Here is a 14,641-nt window from a genome sequence, read left to right on the forward strand (position 1 = left end):
TGTGCTTGTTTGATGTCATTTGTGCTGTGGTGGTCAGCTGTGCAGAACTAGACTCAGGAGCTTCAGTTGTGTGAGCTGTCTTGGGTTCTGTGCCAGCTAGTGATTCCTAGTCCTTGGCCAGTGAAAAACACAAATCTGTCTGGATATGAAATAATGTTCATACAACAGCAGTGTCTGAAAATCCATGATGTTCTTTAAAAAATAAGATTCTTGTTAGTAGCATAAAATTAGTTGATAATACTGCATACACCAAATTGATTGTGTACATCGAACTCAGTTTGGTCTATTTTTTGTTTTTTTGAGAGAGGGTTTCCCTGTGTAACTTTGGCTGTCCTGGAACTCACTCTGTAGACCAGGCTGGCCTCAAACTCACAGAGATCCACCTGCCTCTGCCTCCCAAGTGCTGGGATTACAGGTGTACACCACACCTGCCAGGCATTTGGTCTATTTTTTCTGAAAATAGTTTACATATCTTCTAAACATTGAAATACATGTTTTTGTGACTACAATTTTGAATTGTTTTTCCAGGATAAACTTTTAAATAATGTTTTTTGTACAACCTTGGTTCATTTTTTGTAGTTGAAGAAAAATTTTATTTTCTATATGCTAAGCATAATACAAAGAACATTTTCACAGCTTTGGGATTGACAGTGAGTGGAAAGAGTTGCAGGGGCACCCTCCCTGGCCTTATGGTAACTAGCACTTTGTTCTTGGAAATCAGTATTTTTGTGTTGTTTTGTTGTGGACAGGATTTCATGAGGTAGCTCAAGGTGGCCCTAAACTAATGATTAGTTCAACTTGGCTCAAATTTTCAATCCTCCTGCTCCCACCTTCCTAGCGGTGGGATTACAGGTTCTACTCCATGCCCGGCTCATTTAGTTTATGAAGCCAACTTTCTGGTGTCCTCACAATGTTGCACGAATTCTAATTGGCCTTAATAATAAAAACCCAGAGCCAGATATCAGGGTAAATGCTGAAAGCTCAGAGCGACAAAGGAGCAAGCCACAGCCAACTCTTACCTTCTAACTCCTTAGTCAAGCAGAGGGTTGAGCTCCCATCTCCTCCTGACTGATACTTCTCTCTCCTCCAGACCTCTATGGTTAACTAGTGGCTAGCTCTGCCCTCTGATCTTCAGACAAGCTTTATTTCTTAGAGCACAAACAAAATATCGCCACATCACAAAGCAAACCTGTTTTGTTGAGTGAAGAAAATGAAGTGGCAGGAATTATAAAGCTGTGCCATAAAGTTATATGTTGGAATAAAAATAATTATTTTCCAATGTGATGCTACCACCACAGGCCTGAAGCCAGCCAGTACAAAGGTGTGACTGTTGGTGCTGATATTAACTCACTGGGTCTAACCTAGAGAAACCACTTAGGCAGTTTCCTAGCAAATAGTGGGGTTAAACTTCGGAGGTTTCTTATACTTGCTGACCCATGGTTCTCATACCCGCTCTCTGCTAATCAACTGTTCTGGAGGCGAGTTTGTGAAAACATAACCCTTCTTATAAAAGATCCTTGCGCAAAGTGATGCCTTATGTGTGTGATTTTATTTCAAAATTAAAAGTATATAGATGGTTTCCATTTGAAAAGCTGAAAAATTAATATAAACATACATGAACTCACCCTTTCCCCAAAGAAGAGATGATACTGTTTTGTTGCTTGTTTCTTTCTTTGTTTCTGACACAGCATTTCTTTATGTAACAACCCTGGCTATCCTAGAACTCACTCTATAGACCAGGCCTTGAAATCACAGAGATCCATCTACTTCTGTCTCCCGAGTGCTGAGATCAAAGGTGTGTGCCACCACCAGCTACCAATACTGTTTTGTTGTATGTGCTTTATATTTTTGAAATAAAGTCTAGTATTTATAGTAAATATTAGTCCAGTATTTGCAGTTAAAATTGTATAGACAGACATAAAGGATATCTCATTTAATTCTTGTAACAGTCCCTTGGCATATAACTGTTCCTTATTCTTATTTTATGGATAAGGAAATTAATAGTTTGATACATTAACTGACTTAGTCATATACTAGTGAATTTAGAACTGAGGGTGGACTCGATCCTGTGGAGTAGTGCATTCTATCAGGTCTTCCTTCCTGGATTCACAGGATAAGCGGTGCACTGTATACCATGGGGCTGCTCTGTGAATAAGCTGTCTTATTTTAGTTTGAATGCATTTGATACTTTAACACTAACAGGAAATGGTTCATCTGAATCTGCAGACTCTGTAAGGATCTGAATGGGTCAAGAATGGTCAGGGCGGAAGCCTGCTGTCATTGTGGACTGTGAGACTCTGGTGTATGGGAATTCTTCATACAACGACAAATCTCTGCCTCAGAATTTTCTTTTGTCTGAACTTTCTCAAAGTTTTATCTGGGGAAACTGGAATAGGATTTATACTTGATCTCCTGTCTGTTTTTACTGCCCTATACTAGCTTATCTGCAAGGATAAATTAACCAGGCAGAGTTTATCATCTATTGAGAAGTAAGGTCTCACTTTGTTCCTCAGGCTGGCCTTGAACTTGTGATCCTCCTTGTAGGATTGCAGGTGTGTGTTGCGGTGCTCAGTTCTCCTCCAGTATTTGATGTTAGCCTTTCTCTCTCTCTCTCTTTTTTTTAAAGATTTATTTATTTATTATGTATACAACATTCTGCCTCCATGTATGCCCACACTCCAGAGGAGGGCGCCAGACCCCATTACAGATGGTTGTGAGCCACCATGTGGTTGCTGGGAATTGAACTCAAGACCTTTGGAAGAGCAGCCAGTGCTCTTAACCACTGAGCCATCTCTCCAGCCCCTAGCCTTTCTCATAGTGGGAGGGAATGAGCCAGTGTGAATAAGTTGGGGTAGTTTTTAGAAAATACTCTGCTAGAGAATTGTGATGATGATTGGAGCTAAGGGAAGTATCGAATACACAACCTGGATGTCTGTGTGCTGTGAAAGACACGGAAGGGTGTGCCCTCCTAGTTCCAGCTGTTGCCACAAGACCTGCGACTGGCTGTTGCCTGTGTATGTTGTCTCATTCTTCCTGTGCACCATCCAGCAAACTCAACTCCTGTACCTCAGGCTTTTGGCATCTCTAAAAGATATCTGAGAGCCAGGTATGCTTATGTACTCCTAACATCCTGTCACTTGCTGAGGCAGGAGGATCACTGACTTTGAGGCCAGCCTGGATCACCTGATGAAACTCTCAAAATGGGGTGTGGTGAGGGCTACGGGAGCCATGGCTCAGTGGTTATGAGGACCCAAGTTTGATTCTCAGCACCCACATAGGGTGGCTGATAACTACCTGTAACTAACTCTTCTGGCCTCTGCTGGCAGTATATCTGTGCTCAAACGGACACAGACACATATACACATAATCATTGAAAATTTTTTTGATGGTGTTCTTGGGGTAGAGCTACAACACCGTGCTAACATGCTTGCCTAGCACATACATAGCTCACTGTCCGGTCTGCAGAAATGCAAAGATACTGGTAATCTTATTATGGAAGTAATGTGTGATTTAGAACTGATCTTGTCAAAAGTGAGATAATAAATGTGTCCAAGCAACCCTGTCTCCCAATGTTAAAAACTTTTAAAAGTTAATGGAAGTTTTAGAAAAGGAAATTGTATTTTATTTTAAAATTGTATTACTGGGGCTGGAGAGATGGCTCAGCACTTAAGAGCACTGTCTGCTCCTCCACGGGTTCTATGTTGGATTTGCAGCACCCACATGGTGGCTCACAACCATCTATAGTGGGATCTGATGCCCTCTTCTGGCATGCAGACGTACATGCAAATAGAGCCCTCAATATATAAATAAATAAGTCTTTTTAATCTCAGCACCCAGGAAGGCAAAGGTTGGCTGATCTCTGTGAGTTTAAGGCCAACCTGGTCTACAGAGCAAGTCCAGGACAGCCAGGGCTACACAGAGAAACCTTGTCCCAAAACCAGCCCTACTCCTGTTCCTTCCACCAAAAAAGTGTTGGAAATGTTCACTTCTCTCAGTCTTTCAAGTTAAAACACTTTTTGTATTTCAATTACATTCCAGTAGCCAAGCTATTCACAAACTTTCCAACTGCACCATGTCCAACTGTCCATGTAAAAAACAGCAGATTTTATATGTGTATATATTTATTTATTTTGAGACAAGGACTTAGGATATAGTCTTGAACTTGTAATCCTCCTGCCTCAGCCTGCCTTCATTCTAGCATAATAGGAATGTTCCACAATAGCCAGTTCTTTACAGTTGTTCTTAGTTTTACAGTTTTATAGTCTTTCACTAGGTAAGAATTTTATTGTTATTTTGTACGTGATTGGAATATTAGCCATACTTACACTAATATTATATCATGAATTTGTGCACATTTTTTTTAGCACCCCCCCATTGGTTGTTTTGTTTTTTGTTTTTCATGATACAGTTTCTCTGTGTAACAGCCCTAACTGTCCTGGAACTCTCTTTGTAGACCAGCTGGCCTCGAACTCAGAGATCCACCTGCTTCTGTCTCCTGAGTGCTGGGATTAAAGGCACGTGGCACCTGGCTGCTTTTAATACCCTTATTAGTATAATTTTAGTGCAAAAGCCCCACAGTTCCAGGAGTTCCAGCAGACTATGTTTGGCTATTTGTCTCAGCTTGCGGAAGAGACAGTAATGAATGACAGAGAAAGATTTTTATTAAGGTGGCCACGATGAGAAAAACAGATAAATGGGTTTGCCGATACCAAGTCTGTCTTCGGGAGGCTGAGAGGAACTTTGAGATTTTATAGAAAAGCGAAATGGGAGAGGCTTGTGGTTTGCGTAGGTGACAGAACTTGTGATCTGGGTCAGGGCATGGGTCTGATTTCTTATGCTGGTTCAGTTCTGGTTCTGCAAAGGCTTCTAGAGAACTTGTTAGTGATGTCATCACTCTGGGGCAGTCTGCTTGCCATGAGCTGATTTCTCCAGTGCCAGCGTGCAGCCTCACATTATAGGTAATTGCCCTTGTTTGGGAGGTGATCTGTCCTGCCAGGCTTGCTTTTGCTTGGGAGGAGTTTTGGCTTCTTGTCATAAAGATGTTTACAGATCAGTCTTGTCATTCCTGGAATCCAAGAGAACTGCAGAAGGGAGTGAGTTAGCAGGAAAAATGTTAAGAAAAAAAAAAAAAGAGCCAGAAGGCATATGGTTAGGGACTGGTACCCTTCATCTTCCTAGTTCAGTCTTAAAACGCCTTTCTAAAGTTAATACAGAGCCAAAGTTAATTTAAACAGAGCTAAAGTTATGATTGGGAAAGTCTGAATGTGTTCTACTTCTACAAATACACTTTAAATGTAGTGGGGGGAAAGCCTCTCCTATTTTTTGTTTAAGGCACGCGCTTGCGGGGTGTGTGTGTGTGTGTGTGTGTGTGTGTGTGTGTGTGTGTGTGTCAGGGGACGTGACTGGAGAGATGGCTCAGCTTTCAAAAACCCTTGTTGCTCTTCCAGAGGGTCTGGATTTGATTCCCATCATCCACGTGGCGGATAACAAACACCTGTAACTTCAGTTCCATGGGATCCGATGCCATATTCTGTAGCCCGCCCCAACTAGGCACGTACATAGTGCACAGACATGCATTCAGGCAAAAACACCCACACACTTAAAATTTAAAAAGATTCCCTAAACCGATGTATAACATATCATATCCAGAACTTGTCGTTTTAACCGTTTGCAGAAATGCACCCCACAGTAGAAATCTTGGCGTCACCACTAATTAGTTTTTTAGCTACAAGTTCAGCTGCCCCCGTTCTCACACGGGCGGTCCCTCAACCACACCAATATGCCTCTGCCTCCGAGGCTGCACGCGGTTTCCTTTATCCGTAGAGCGTTCCCTATCGGCTGGCTAAACGTTCCTGTTCTGGGTGATTTCTCAGCTGCCTCTCTTTGGAAGATTCCCCTTGCCGTGTTCTCCCAGATCCGGCACAGTAAACTAGTGGGCACCAAACGTCCCCAGCTCCCCCATCTGGCAGCCGCCGGAACGTTTTTTTGCGTGGCTCCAGCGCGCTGCGGAAGAATTTTGACAGCGTTCCCTATCGACACTTCCGGTGAGGGTCGTCTCTCCAGGGCCCGTGAGTGCACAGCTAGGGGCCTGCGCGGGCAGCACCGAGGCTTTGGAGGTTGGAGTGTGGACCGGAGGGACCTGGAGGAGAAGACCGAGGTGCGATGCCCGGGCTGGCCTCGGGGGAACCTGGAAGGCGGAGGGAGGGGCGTGTGCGGGGGGGGGCAACTTCCGCCTGCCGAGCCTGGCTGCAGGCGGAGGAAGGTTCTCGCTGCCTGGGCTCTCGCTAACCGCATCCCTCTCTCTGCCCGTGTGACCTGGAGCGAGCGTCCAGCACCAGAGCTGGTCATTTCTGAGAAACACGGGCAGGGAGCGCCCTTGTCAGTCATCCTCGTGCCAGGCAGGGTAAGGTGAGGCAGACTCTTGCCAGGTGCCGTGCGCGCGGCGGCTCTCGTGTTTGCTGAAAGCGTTTCCAGCCCTTTCGACAGCAGATACTCCCTGGACTCCGTGGACCTACTCTTAGCTTTTCGGGGGGGTGGGTGGGTGTGGTGACAGAGATTCCAGGAACAGGATTAGTGTATCTGCAGTTTGGGGAGTTTTAACTCTTCCCCTTAGTAAGATTTTTAATTAAGTTGCCCTGTTAAATGCCCTTTTAAGAGCCAAAATTGGTGCAATTTTTACCTATTGGCTTTTATTTTCTCAGAACGTCAAAGAATAATAAAGAGGTAAATAATAAAAAAGTAAATAGTATAATAAAATGTATATAAGCATAAAATAATATATAAAATGTAATAAAAATAATAAAGAAAAATACTAAGTATTTTTGATGTGGTGGAACCACATTATAAACTTTTAAAAGCAAGGTTATGCGAAGCGTGTGTGCACTCGCTCCCACTTGTCCTGGGCTCCCAGGCGTACTCCACTAGGCCCATCTAGAACAAGGTATCGGAATGTTGGGTTTCAGTCACTTTATTTATTGCTCGAGTACATTCACCAGATGGACGGCCCCAAGATAGCGTTGAAATAGCTCATGTTGTAAAATACTGTCCCTTTAGGTTTCCAAGAGATGAAGGCCTTTAAATTGGGATAGAGGGAGACAAAGTGAAATAAAAGACGGAAGACAGGCATCTCCCAGAAGTGGGATTATCTTTTAATCAAAGCAACAGAAGGGTTGCCAGTCTCTGTGGAAGTGGAGATTGCCCTGTGGCGTTTGGGGCTTGAGAGGGAAAGGGTATATCAGGGCTAGGGGTTCAGTGGATCATTTTCTGGCCTTCCTTCTGCCCTTGTGGTTTCAGATAGGAACTGTCCGTGCTAGCAGTTACTCTTGGCTTGGGGGTTTCTAGGCAAGCATTTGCCAGACAGGCAAATTGTCAGGTTTTCTGAGACAAACGAATCTCTTACAGAGATAATAAAAGACTTCTAAATTAAGTGGGAAATAGACAGAATTTAAGTAATAACATTCGATTGTGGCGGGTTTCATGAAAAAAAAAAAGTCGTCTTGGAAGTCGTCTCCAGCCCTCTAACCTATCAATAGATTCCAAATTCCAGAAGTCCATGTATAGGTCTAGATCTTTAGTGAGCAATTTTTTGGTGTGTGTGTCTTGTTTTGTTTTCTGAGACAGTCAGCTATGTGCGTCACACATAGTCTTCAACATAGACCTGGGCACACACCTTTAATCCCAGCACTTGGGAGGCAGAGGCAGACAGATTTCTATGAGTTTGAGGCTAACCTGGTGTGCATACAGAGTTCCAGTCTAGCAGGGCTACATAGAGAGACCCTGTTTGAACAAAAGAAAGGAGAGACCCTCCTGCTTCTGTCTCCTGAATGTGGGCAGCTCACTCACCTCATTTCAGTAGATTAAAAAAAAAGTTTCCAAGCCAAGTACTCATACCTGTAACCTCAGCGCTTGGGAGGCTGAGTGAGTTCCTGCCCACTAGGGCTACATAGTTTTAAACATTCACCGCATTACCGTGGCCCCTCCATATGTATGTATATATTTTCTGTTTTTGGTGTATGGTTTATTTGTGTGTACCCTAGAAATTGATGTCTATTGTCTTTGTGTAGTTTTTACATTTTTTGAGATAGGGTCTCTTACTGAGCCTGGAGCATGTTGGTTTGCTAGACTGGGTGGCCACCAAGATCCCTCCTCCGCCCAATCCTGCCTCTGTCTCCTAGGGTGGGAATTACAGATACATCTGTCTGTGAGTAGAGCTGGGGATGAGAGAGCTCAGGTCTTTGAGTCTGCAGGAACCTCTTTCCCCTTGAGGCAGGGTCTCCAGCACCCCAAGCTGGCCTTGAACTCACGAGACCGAGACCCACCTGCCTTTGTCTTTCAAGATCTGTGATAAAAGGAGTTAGTTCTCACTGCCTTGAACTTTGACCCTCCTGTCTCCACTGAACTACAAACCTGTGCCACCTTTCTCAAACTGAGGGCTTTGTGCATAGTAGACAGTACTCTCTCAACTGAGCTGCTTCCCTAGCCTTTTTCTTTTCTGTAGAAACAGTGTTATAAAAGGAGGATAAAGTATTGCTTATAGTCCTCATTACCTTTTGTCCCGGTCAGGTGTTAGAGGATGTGCTTTTGTCCTTATAGGCGTGTGGTGGGGAGGGAACCTCCCCCTGCCACACTGGTCTTAGACTTGCTGCTATCCTCCAGCCAAGATTATACTTGTGAGCTATCATCATCCCCAGCAATTTTGTCTTTAATTAATTAATAAGGAAATAGATGTAATGTGAATATATATATATATAAAACTAAAAAGCAGAGGAGTCCAACTAATGTTAATTCTCTCATGCAGATGAAATCATTTGTAATACTGTGTAGGCAGGCTGGCCCGCAATCATAGAGCTGTGTCTCTGTGGAGTGCAGTGTTGACATAGATTAAAGGCATATACTACCGTGCCCAACTAATATTTATTGAGTGATCAAAAAATTCCTTTTATAGTTGAGATCATATTCCATATGTAATTTTGTGTCTCATTGAATTATGAGTTATAGCATTTACCTATTTATAAATGATAAATTTCTATTCTCCCACCATGCCCCAAGACAGTTTCTCTGTGGCCCTGGTTGTCCTGGAATTGGATCTGTAGAACAGGCTGGCCTCAAACTCAGAGATCTGCCTGCCTCTGTCTGGGATTAAAGACATACACCATCCCTGACTGGCTGATAAATTTCATTTTGCTTGAGTTTTTTTTTTTTTTCCTGTTTTTTTGGGACAGGGTTTCTCTGTGTAACAGCCCTAACTGTCCTGGAACTAGCTCTTGTAGACCAGGTTGGTCTCAAATTCACAGAGATCTGCTTGTCTCCTGAGTGCTGGGATTAAAGGTGTGTGCCACCACCACCTGGATAAATTTCATTTTAAAACACGTGGTACTGAGACAATTCAAGCTTACAAAAAGGAGAGAAAGAACAATGAATTGGTCTCTCAGCTATAATAATTGTTGGTTATAATTAATCTTATTCTTATTTCTCAGAATTCTTGTCCGGTGACATGTTCATGAAACAGTTTTTTATTTTTTTACATGTTTCAAATATATTTTTTTTTTTTGTTTTTGCTTTTTTGTTTTTGTTTTTTTGAGACAGGGTTTCTCTGTAGCTTTGGAGCCTGTCCTGGAACTAGCTCTTGTAGACCAGGCTGACTTCGAACCTGCCTCTGCCTCCTGAGGGCTGGGATTAAAGGAGTGTACCACCACCGCCTGGCTAAATGTTTTCTTATATTCTGATATTTTAACTTTGTCCTTAACTATCACATAATTAAATCATTTTGTAATAACTATCTTTAGAAAATGTGTGATCCAATGGTTTGTTTACAGTGTTGAATAAGCACATATCATTATACAAGCATGGATGAAGAGCCTGAGAGAACTAAGCGGTGGGAAGGAGGCTACGAGAGAACCTGGTAGGTAGAGTGTAAATGTCACATGTTGTGGACATTGTCGCTTTCCCTTCAGCTTCAATTTACATGCACCTCATGTAGAATCTCTTTTGTGTGGCTTTTGTTGTAAACTATTAGAACATTTTAGTCACAGCAAAGTCCCTTCAGACTCACTCCGTTTCCATCGCCTGTAGACAACTGTGAATCTGTGTCCTATAGACTCACCTTTCTTGTACATTTTATATAAATTTTAAAGCTCATTCACGTGTATGTTTCTTTGTAATTGCTGTATAGTATCCCATGTACTGTTTTGCTACATTTTTGTTTATACATTCAGCATTTGATGGACATTTAGATCTGTTCCAGCTTTTGGCTATTGTGGATTGTACTGCTACAAAATTATATATACAAATTTTTACACATTTTAATTTTTTGGGTTAGTACTTTTAGCTTATCTTTTCAAACCAATAAATATCGACTACAGGGAAATTCTTAAAGAAGATGAAAGTGGATCACTTAAAGCCACGATAGAAGACATTCTCTTCAAGGCAAAGAGGAAAAGGTATGAGATGCTTCTGTGAAAGAGTTACAGGAGGGGAGATAGATTCCTGAAGCCTTCCTGTCTCGCTCCAGCCTTCCTTAACCCTTCCTTTTACTGTGTGCTCAGTAGGAAGCTCATCCATAGTTGACCGGGGTAAAGGACTAGCAGCTAGCCCTGCCCCCAGGAAAGTAGCGTTCAGAAACTGTCCGTGTGTATTCCAAAGTTAATAATTCACTAAAAGGTACAGATTAGTTGTTTTATTGGGTTTTTGGTAGAGTATGGTGTTGAAATGAAGTATTTTTTATGATTTTAACAGAGTGTTTGAGCACCATGGACAGGTCCGACTTGGAATGGTATGTTATGATTTTTTCCTTGACTTGTGCAGAACTAGTTTGGATCAGAGGAATATTCTGACTTGATAGAATAAATGGTAAAACAACTACTTCTTTAAAATATATGGGATATTTGAATATTAAATGATATTTTTGCTTCTTCTCAAAAATGTACTTGGGAACTTCATTTGTATTTGGTAGATGCGCCACCTGTATGTGGTAGTAGACGGCTCCAGAACAATGGAGGATCAAGATTTAAAGCCCAATAGGCTGACTTGCACTTTAAAGGTAGAGTAAAACCATTTAAATCTGTGCTAAGCGTAGGGAAAGCATTTACATACACACACATGTATATATGTTTAAGAATGCAGGAAATGTTTTGCTTTGTTTTTCTAACTAATAACAAATGTTAGCTATGTAGAAATGCTGCTAGATCATTTTCTAAAGTATTTTTTTTACCCCAAAAACTAGTCTATAAATATGTTTTGAATTCTCCAACAATTTTTAAAAATTATGTATGTACATTGGTGTTTTGTCTACATGTATAAGTGTGTCAGATCCTCTGGACCTGGAGTTATAGACAGGTATAAGCTGACATATTGGTGCTGGAAATTGAACCCAGGTCCTCTGTAAGAGTAGCCAGTGTTCTTAACCACTGAGCCATCTCTCCAGCCCACTTTTTTTTTTTTTTAAACAAAGATATGAGCCAGCAAGATGGCTCCAAAGTGTTTGCTGTACAAGACTGACAACCCGAGTACCACTAGTTCTCTTCCAGAGGACCCAGGCTCAATTTCCTGTGCCAGTGTGACAGTTCATAACTGGCCATAACTTATTGTTTCAGGAATCCAGCACCATTTACTGACCTCCACAGGCATCAGGCACACAGGTCATGCGCAGGTATACATGCAGGCAAACCATATACATAAAATATACATAAAATAAAATAAAAATGGTGAAAGGAGAAAACTGACTAACTCTAGAAAGTTATCCTCTGACCTCCACACGTACACTGTGGTTTGTTTTTTTCTCTCTTTCTCTGTCTCACTCACACACACCCATACAAACACACCATGATAATAAAAAATTAACTTGTTTTTAAACAAGACTTGAAGCCGTGAAGTGGTGGCTCATACTGGTGGCACACACCTTTAATCCCAGCACTCAGGAGACAGGCCAGCCTGGTCTGGTTTGAGACCAGAGTGAGTTCCAGTACAGCCAGGGCTATACAGATGAATCCTGTCTGGAAAAACAAAATAAAAACAAGATCAAAAAAAACAAAACAAAAGACTTGAATAAGTAATTGCTTTGGTTTATTATTTCCCTAAATTACTGGTTCTTAACTTTCCTAATGGTCTTAGGTGACCCCTGTGTGAAAGTGTCATTTGCCCCCAAACGGGTCGCAACCCTCAGGTTGAGAACTGCTTTCTTGAGGCTAGTTATTCCCTGCCTCCCCAAGTGGTTTTCATTCTCCTTTGACTTTTGAATCTTTGCTTTCAATTTAACAGATTAGATTAACAATATTCTAACTTATTTATTTAGTTTTTTTCCAGACAGAGTTTCTGTGTGGTCCTGGCTGTCCTAGAACTAATTCTGTAGAACAGACTCAGAGATCTATTAGCCAGGGGTGCACAGTGAAACACTGTCTCACCAACACCTTGTATTTCTTCAAAGAAGTGCTACTTAATAAATAGATTCTACAGAATATTGAAATGTTCTTTATTGTTGTTATTTTGCCTTTTATAATACTTCTTTTAATTTCCTTTTAACAGTTGTTGGAATACTTTGTAGAAGAATATTTTGATCAAAATCCTATTAGTCAGGTATGTAGATAAATGGTAGGATTCAAAACTAGATTCCCTGCTGTCAAATATAGTTTATTTCAAGAAGATGAGGCATATATTGTATGAGGTATCAAGGAAACCAGATCATGTACCTATTTTTGGTGTACTTGATAGTGAAGAGCAAGCTAGCTCAGGGTTAGACATATGCTGGGCTAATAGTGTGTAGTCAGTTCATAGCAGATTGTCAGAAACATCATGAGGAAAAAGTTCAGGTGTGTTCTTTGTTTCTTTTGCAGTTACTAATTGATAGTTCATGTATTTCTTTATGAAGAGGAAATAATTTGTTATATTAAAATATTTTTTGTTTTCATTTTGAGATTGGAATAATTATAACTAAGAGTAAAAGAGCTGAAAAACTGACTGAACTCTCAGGTATGTATAAAAGTATCTTTACAAGGCTCAAGGACTTTCTTACCGAACTCTGTAATCTTCCCGTGTGGCTTGCGGATAAAGTGAAACTTTCCTCTGCATTTTAGGTGAACAACTTACTGTCCTTTTATTGAACTCTTGGGACTTACTGTTAATTGTTTCAAATTGAGTTTTGAAGTGTTGGATAATTGCATTGAAATACACATCCTTATCCTGAAAATAATAAGATAGCCTAATTGTTAGCGATTCATAAAATTCATATAATGTTGAAATTAAATGTCTAATTAAGAAAGCAAAATGTATAAAAATTGAATTGGGCTATTTATGAATAGCTATAGAAATGGCTCAGAGCACTTGCTCTTTCAGGGGATCTGGATTTAGTTCTTAGCACTCACACAGGGACTCCCAACTGTCTGTTACTCCAGTTCCAGGGGATCTGACACCCTTTTCATGTACAGGCAAAACTCATACACATAAGTAAATAAATAAAAATTTAAAAAATTAGTGGCAGTTTCTTTTGCCTTTATTATATATGCTGTTACAAATTTGTATCACTGTTTTTTGTAAAATATATTATCCCTTAAATTAGGTTCTCAGTTTTCTGTTAGTACACATAAGGGAGATGGCATACTTTCTTCACTAATAGTTCTTCCTCTAACCACAAGGAATCAAATATACATTTGTCAAAAGTGTGCCAGGAAATCAGTTGACAATAATCCCTACTAAATAGTCCTAGAGAATGTTAGGGATGTAGCTTAATAAATAAAGCCCTGGGTTTGAATACCAATACCATAAGAAGCAAAACCAGGGGGAGGAGAGATGGCTTACTAGTTAAGAGCATTGGCTGCTCTTCCAGAGGATCCAAGTTCAATTGCTAGCACCCACATTGGCCCATAATCATCTGTAATTCCAGTTCTTGCAGATGTGATGTCGTCTTCTGGTTTGTAGGGACACCAGGCACACACATGGTGCATAGATATACATGCAGCCAAAACAGCCCCCATTCGCATAAAAAAAAAACCCAAAAAACAAAAACAAAAATGCAAACCAACTCAAAGTAATTTCACTGCAAAAAGGAAATTGGCATATATTCAAAAGTGGACTGATTTCTCATGTAACTGTTATGTATATTAATGGATAAAGATTTTATATCTACATATAGCAAAATATATAGTAATATATGTGAATAAATAATACATATATATATATACACATATATTCTTTTCAGTATGAAACAAGACTGTCTACCAGATATCTCTGATAAAAATACAAACTGATAGAAATTGAAGGCATTCTGTTCTTTAAAATCATAAATTTGTAGTTTGGAATCAACATGCTTTTCTATATTTATATATAGAATTTTATTGAAAATTATTTCATTTTACTTTAGGAAACCCAAGGAAACACATAGCATCTTTGAAGAAGGCTGTTGATACGACCTGCAGTGGAGAACCGTCTCTCTATAATTCCTTAAGCATGGCTATGCAAACCCTGAAGTTAGTATTTTAAAATTTATTTATTCTGTTTTTGATTGTGTGTCTGTGTGTGTATATGTGTGTGTGAAGGAGTACAGCAGGCCAGAAGAGAGTGTCAGATCCCTTGGAATGGAGTTACAGGCGTTTGTGAACTGCCCAACATGGCTGCTGAGACTCGAGCTTTGTGCCTTTGCAGGAATATATCT

At 40.7% G+C, this 14,641-nt stretch overlaps 1 protein-coding gene across 4 annotated transcripts in view; it reads left to right on the top strand.

Moving 5' to 3' along the window:
- The first annotated feature begins 6,022 nt into the window (after positions 1-6,022).
- Positions 6,023-14,641, top strand: part of Gtf2h2c (GTF2H2 family member C) — a 23,050-nt gene continuing 14,431 nt past the window's right edge. For 2 of the 4 annotated variants that reach the window (XR_007595087.1, XM_050160379.1), the window contains exons 1-8: positions 6,023-6,157; positions 9,816-9,901; positions 10,362-10,439; positions 10,735-10,771; positions 10,952-11,038; positions 12,520-12,570; positions 12,909-12,963; positions 14,351-14,456. Coding sequence is in view for 3 of the 4 variants with exons in the window: in XM_050160379.1 (XP_050016336.1) it covers positions 9,846-9,901; positions 10,362-10,439; positions 10,735-10,771; positions 10,952-11,038; positions 12,520-12,570; positions 12,909-12,963; positions 14,351-14,456 (470 nt within the window). In the remaining variant the exon portion in view is untranslated. Of the gene's footprint in view, positions 6,158-6,229; positions 6,409-9,815; positions 9,902-10,361; positions 10,440-10,734; positions 10,772-10,951; positions 11,039-12,519; positions 12,571-12,908; positions 12,964-14,350; positions 14,457-14,641 lie in introns of those variants that run through there. The other 2 variants (XM_050160381.1, XM_050160380.1) reach the window with 2 other exon arrangements.

Source organism: Alexandromys fortis, unplaced genomic scaffold, assembly GCF_014885135.2.
Source record: "Alexandromys fortis isolate MF-2015 unplaced genomic scaffold, M_Fortis_MF-2015_v1.1 scaffold_76, whole genome shotgun sequence".
Classification (NCBI taxonomy): domain Eukaryota; kingdom Metazoa; phylum Chordata; class Mammalia; order Rodentia; family Cricetidae; genus Alexandromys; species Alexandromys fortis.